This window comes from Rhinopithecus bieti, unplaced genomic scaffold, assembly GCF_001698545.2.
Source record: "Rhinopithecus bieti isolate Rb0 unplaced genomic scaffold, ASM169854v2 scaffold_34452, whole genome shotgun sequence".
Lineage (NCBI taxonomy): Eukaryota > Metazoa > Chordata > Mammalia > Primates > Cercopithecidae > Rhinopithecus > Rhinopithecus bieti.
Genome location: NW_016814605.1, coordinates 175,168 through 181,694, shown reverse-complemented (window position 1 = coordinate 181,694; position 6,527 = coordinate 175,168). Strand labels below are relative to the sequence as shown.

Sequence of the window (6,527 nt, the reverse complement as noted above, 5' to 3'; positions counted from 1 at the left end):
CACAATGAGGCTCCCTGCTCAGCTCCTGGGGCTGTTAGTGCTCTGGCTCCCTGGTAAGGAGAGGATTAAAATGAGGTGGGAAAATGGAGTGGGAGGGTGAGTTCTGTGGGCTCCACAGCTTTCTATATTTATTTCAACCATGTGTACAGGCACATGGTCTGTGCTCCAGAAAAGATAATTCATCTTTTTCTCTCAGGAATAAGCATGAATCATCTCCAGGAACAATGAGCAGTGCTCTGATTAAGATTTTGAAAATAGAGGGTTCCCTACTGGCTAATAAATACTGGATTCATTTTAGAAAGTCTATTTTTTATGATATAAATCAAAACTTTAAAAATATGTAACCGTAAATCAAAATCTTAAGGGAAATCATGAAAGTTGCTCATAATGGTCTATATAACCTTGCACTTCTCTATTATTATTTCAGGATCCAGTGGGGAAATTGTGATGACCCAGACTCCACTATCCCTGCCCATCACCCCTGGAGAGCTGGCCTCCATCTCCTGCAGGTCTAGTCAGAGCCTCATGGATAGTGATGATGGATTCACCTATTTGTATTGGTACCTGCAGAAGCCAGGCCAGTCTCCACAGCTCCTTATGCATTTTGCTTCATACCGGGCCTCTGGAGTTCCAGACAGGTTCAGTGGCAGTGGGTCAGGCACTGATTTCACACTAGAAATCAGCAAGGTGGAGGCTGAGGATATTGGGGTGTATTACTGCATGCAAGCTCTAGAGCTTCCTCCCACAGTGGTACATCCCCAAACAGAAACCTCTCTGATGGGGTGTCCCAGCTGCTCACATGCACTGCTTGTCTTGGGAGCAGCTCAGCAGGGTCTCTGAGACTGCAGAAGAGGAGGCTGCTGGAGGAATCAGGTCAGAGTTTGCTTCTGAGGACTCTGGGACGACAGGTGCATGCCACTAAGCATGGTTAATTTTTATATTTTTCATAGCATCAGTACTTCACCATGTTGCCCAGCCTGTTGTCAAGTCCACGGACTCAAGCCACTCACCTGACGTGGCCTCCCAAACTTCTGGGTGTATAGGTGTGAAACATTGTGTCAGGTCAGTGCCCTGGTTTATGTTCCTGTCACCTCACACAGCCTTCACCCTCATAAGCAACAGGAGAATGAGGAGGTTCAAGGACCCTGTGAGTAACAAATTGGGACAAAAGGAAAAGGAGAATGGAATCTCATCTGAATCCTCCTTCCTTGCCTACATTTGTTGAAATTTATTGAGCAAAACAGCCAGACAATTGATTATTTCTGGCAAAACATGTTGAATACATCTTAGGGTTTAACAATTTTTGGTAAATTTTAAAGAAAATATTTGGTTATATGTAAAATTGATATTTTCCACTTTTAAATTTCTGCTTCTTCTATTTACCATTCTTCTCCACTCCATGAGACAGTAGAGACAGGATTCTCCACTAGTTCTCCTCAGGGGGAGCTGGCTGAGGACTGTCACCAACATCTTGGTTGTTAGTGTCAAATAGATTTTATAATTTCATAGCAGGCACAAGATGCTAATACTAATACTCTTCGATTACAATTAAATCTTGCTGATAGAAAAAGGGAGTTCTTGAAATTTGGAAAGTTGATATTAAAAATAAACTGCAGGCATTCCAAGATGGCCGAATATCAACAGCTCCGGTCTTCAGGTCCCAGTGTGATCAATGCAGAAGATGGGTGATTTCTGCATTTCCAACTGAGGTACCTGGTTCATCTCATTGGGACTGGTTGGACAGTGAGTGCAGCCCACAGAGGGCAAGCTGAAGCAGCGCGGGGCATTGCCTCACCCAGGAAGTGCAAGGGGTCATGGGATTTCCCTTTCCTAGCCAAGGGAACCCATGACAGACTGTACCTGGAAAATCAGGACACTGCCACTCAAATATTGGGCTTTTCTAATGGTCTTAGCAAATGGCACACCAGGAGAGTATATCCCACGCCTGGCTCAGTGGGTCCCATGCCCACGGAGCGTTGCTCACTGCTAGCGCAGCAGTCCAAGATCAAGCTGCAAGGCAGCAGCCTGGCTAGGGGAGGGGCATCCACCATTGCTGAGGCTTGAGTAGGTAAACAAAGTGGCCAGGAAACTCGAACTGGTTGGAACCCACCGCAGCTCAAGAAGGCCTGCCTGCCCCTGTAGACTCCACCACGGGGGACAGGGCATAGCTGAACAAAAGGCAGTGAAAACCTCTGCAGACTTAAATATCCCTGTCTGACAGCTCTAAAGAGAGCAGTGGCTCTCCCAGCACAATGTTTGAGATCTGAGAAGAGACAGACTGCCTCCTGAAGTGGGTCCCTGACCCCCATGTAGCCTAACCGGGAGACACCTCCCAGTAGGGGCCAACTGACACCTCATACAGCTTGGTACCCCTCTGGGACAAAGCTTCCAGGGGAAGGACCAGGCAGCAACATTTGCTGTTCTGCAATATTTTCTGTTCTGCAGCCTCTGCTGGTGATACCCAGGCAAAGAGGGTCTGGAGTGGACCTCCAGCAAACTCCAATAGACCTGCAGCTAAGGGACCTGACTGTTAGGAGGAAAACTAACAAACAGAAAGCAATGGCATCTACATCAATGGAAGGGACATCCACACCAAAACCCCATCAGTAGGTCACCATCATCAAAGACCAAAGGTAGATAAAACCACAAAGATGGGGAGAAGCCAGAGCAGAAAAGCTGAAAATTCTGAAAAACAGAGTGCCTCTTCTCCTCCAAAGGATTGCAGCTCCTCACCAGCAATTAACCAAAGCTGGATGGAGAATGACTTTGATGAGTTGGCAGAAGAAGGCTTCAGAAGGTCAAACTTCTCTGAGCTAAAGGGGGATGTTCGAACCCATTCCAAGGAATTTAAAAGCCTTGAAGAAAATTAGATGAATGGCTAACTAGAATAAACGGTGTAGAGAAGACCTTAAATGACCTGATGGAGCTGAAAACCATAGCATGAGAACTATGTGGTGCATGCACAAGCTTCAATAACTGATTCAATCAAGTGGAAGAAAGAGTATCAGTGATTGAAGATCAAATTAATGAAATGAAGCTAGAAGAGAAGTTTAGAGAAAAAAGAGTAAAAAGAAATGAACAAAGTCTCCAAGAAATATGCGACTATGTGAAAAGACCAAATCTACATTTGATTGGTGTACCTGAAAGTGACAGGGAGAGTGGAACCAAGTTGGAAAACACTTTTTAGGATATTATCCAGGAAAACTTCCCCAACCTAGTAAGGCACGCCAACTTTCAAATTCAGGAAATACAGAGAACACCACAAAGATACTCCTTGAGAAGAGCAACCCCAAGACACATAATTGTCAGATTCAACAAGGTTGAAATGAAGGAAAAAATGTTAAGGGCAGCCAGAGAGAAAGGTCGGGTTACCCACAAAGGAAAGTCCATCAGACTAACAGCAGATCTCTCAGTTGAAACTCTACAAGTCAGAAAAGAGAGGGGGCCAATGTTCAACACTCTTAAAGAAAATAATTTGCAACACAGAATTTCATATCCAGCCAAACTAACCTTCATAAATGAAGTAGAAATAAAATCCTTTACAGACAAGGAAATGCTGAGAGACTTTGTCACCACCAGGCCTGCCTTACAAGAGCTCCTGAAGAAAGCACTAAACATAGAAAGGAACAACTGGTACTAGCCACTGCAAAAACATGCCAAATTGTAAAGACCGTCAATGCTAGGAAGAAACCACATCAACTAACGAGCAAAATAACCAGCTAACATCATAGTGACAGTATCAAATTCACACATAACAATATTAACCTTAAATGTAAATGGGCTTAATGCCCCAATTAAAAAACACATACTGGCAAATTGGATAAAGAGTCAAGACCCATCAGTGTGCCGTATTCAGGAGATGCATCTCATGTGCAGAGACACATATAGGCTCAAAATAAAGGGATGGAGGGAGATCTACCAAGCAAGTGGAAAGCAAAAAGAAGCAGGGGTTGTAATCCTAGTCTCTGATAACACAGACTTTAAACCAACAAAGATCAAGAGACAAAGAAGGCCATTTACATAATGGTAAAGGGATCAATTCCACAAGAAGAGCTAGCTATCATAAATATATATGCACCCAATACAGGAACACCCAGATTAATAAAGCAAGTCCTTAGAGAATTACAAAGAGACTTAGACTCCCACATAATAATAATGGGAGACTTCAACACTCCATTGTCAATATTAAACAGAGCAACGAGACAGAAGGTTAACAAAGATATCCAGGACATGAACACAACTTTGCACCAAGTGGAACTAGCAGACATCTACAGAACTCTCCACCCCAAGTCAACAGAATATACATTCTTCTCAGCACCACATCACTTATTCAAAAATTGACTACATAGTTTGACGTAAAGCACTCCTCAGCAAATGTAAAACAAAAGAAATCACAACAAACTGTCCCTCAGACCACAGTGCAATCAAATTAGAACTCAGGACTAAGAAACTCACTCAAAACCACTCAACTACATGGAAACTGAACAACCTGCTCCTGAATGACTACTAGGTAAATAATGAAATGAAGGCAGAAATAAATATGTTTTTTGAAACCAATGAGAACAAAGACACAACGTACTAGATCTCTAGAACACATTTAAACCATTGTGTAGAGGGAAATTTATAGCACTAAATGCCCACAAGAGAAAGCAGCAAAGATCTAAAATTGACACCCTAGCATCACAATTAGAAGAACTAGAGAAGCAAGAGCAAACAAATTCAAAAGCTAGCAGAAGGCAAGAAATAACTAAAATCAGAGCAGAACTGAAGGAGATAGAGACACAAAAAACCTTCCAAAATCAATGAATCCAGGAGCTGTTTTTTCAAAACAATCAACAAAATTGATAGACCGCTAGCAAGACTAATAAAGAAGAAAAGAGAGAAGAATGAAATAGACTCAATAAAAAATGATAAAGGGGATATCACCACCGATCTCACAGAAATGCAAACTATCATCAGAGAATGCTATAAATACCTCTGTGCAAATAAACTAGAAAATTTAGAAGAAATGGATAAATTCCTGGCCACATACACTCTCCCAAGACTAAATCAGGAAGAAGTTGAATCTCTGATTAGACCAATATCAGGTTCTGAAATTGAGGCAATAATTAATAGCCTATCAACCAAAAATGTCCAGGACCAGATGGATTTACAGCCGAATTCTACCAGAGGTACAAAGAGGAGCTGATACCATTCCTTCTGAAACTATTCCAATCAATAGAAAAAGAGGGAATCCTCCCTAACCCGTTTTATGAGGCCAGCATCATTCTGATACCAAAGCCTGGTAGAGACATAACAAAAAAAGAGAATATTAGACCAGTATCCCTGATGAACATCGATGCAAAAATCCTCAATAAAATACTGGCAAACTGAATCCAGCAGCACATCAAAAAGCTTATACACCATGATCAAGTCAGCTTCATCTCTGGGATGCAAGGCTGTTTTGACATAGGCAAATCAATAAATGTAATCCATCACATAAACAGAACCAAAGAAAAAACCACATGATGATCTCAACAGATCCAGAAAAGGCCTTCGACAAAATTCAACAGCCCTTCATGCTAAAAACTCTCAATAAATTCGGTATTGATGGAATGTATCACAAAATAATAAGAGCTCTTTATGACAAACCCACAGTCAATATCACACTGCATGGGCAAAAACTGGAAGTATTCCCTTTGAAAACTGGCACAAGACAGGGATGCCCTCTCTCACCACTCCTATTCAACATAGTGTTGGAAGTGCTGGCCAGGGAAGTTAGGCAGGAGAAAGAAATAAAGGGTGTTCAATTAGGAAAAGAGGAAGCCAAATTGTTCCTGTTTGCAGATGACATGATTATATATTTAGAAAACCTCATCATCTCAGCCCCAAATCTCCTTAAGCTGATAAGCAAATTCAGCAAAGTCTCAGGATACAAAATCAATGTGCAAAAATCGCAAGCATTCCTATACACCAATAACAGACAAGCAGAGATCCAAATCATGAGTGAATTGCCATTCAAAATAAAAGAAGACACAAACAAATGGAACAACATTCCATGCTCATGGATAAGAAGAATCAATACCATGAAAATGGCCACACTGCCCAATGTAATTTATAGATTCAATGCCATCCCTGTCAAGCTACCAATGACTTTCTTCAAAGAACTGGAAAAAACTAGTTTAAAATTCATATGCAAACAAAAAGGGGCCTGCATTGCCAAATCAATCCCAAGCAAAAAGAACAAAGCTGGAGGCATCACGTTACCTGACTTCAAACTATACTACAAGGCTACAGTAACCAAAACAGCATGGTACTGGTATCAAAACAGAAATACAGACCAGTGGAATAGAACAGAGGACTCAGAAATAACACCACACATCTACAACTGTCTAATCTTGGACAAACCTGACAAAAATAAGAAATAGGGAAAGGATTCCTTGTTTAATAAATGGTGCTGGGAACACTGGCTAGTCATATGTAGAAACCTGAAAATGGATCCTTCCTTGCACCTTATACAAAAATTAATTCAAGATGGATTAGAGANT

General features: G+C 41.6%; 1 gene segment (V, D, J or C); it reads left to right on the top strand.

Annotated features, from left to right (window-relative positions):
* LOC108514927 (Ig kappa chain V-II region Cum-like) overlaps positions 1 to 6,527 on the top strand; it is an 11,094-nt gene continuing 4,567 nt past the window's right edge. Inside the window, 2 exon segments of the V gene segment in view lie at positions 1 to 53; positions 428 to 750. Coding sequence covers positions 5 to 53; positions 428 to 750 — 372 coding nt within the window.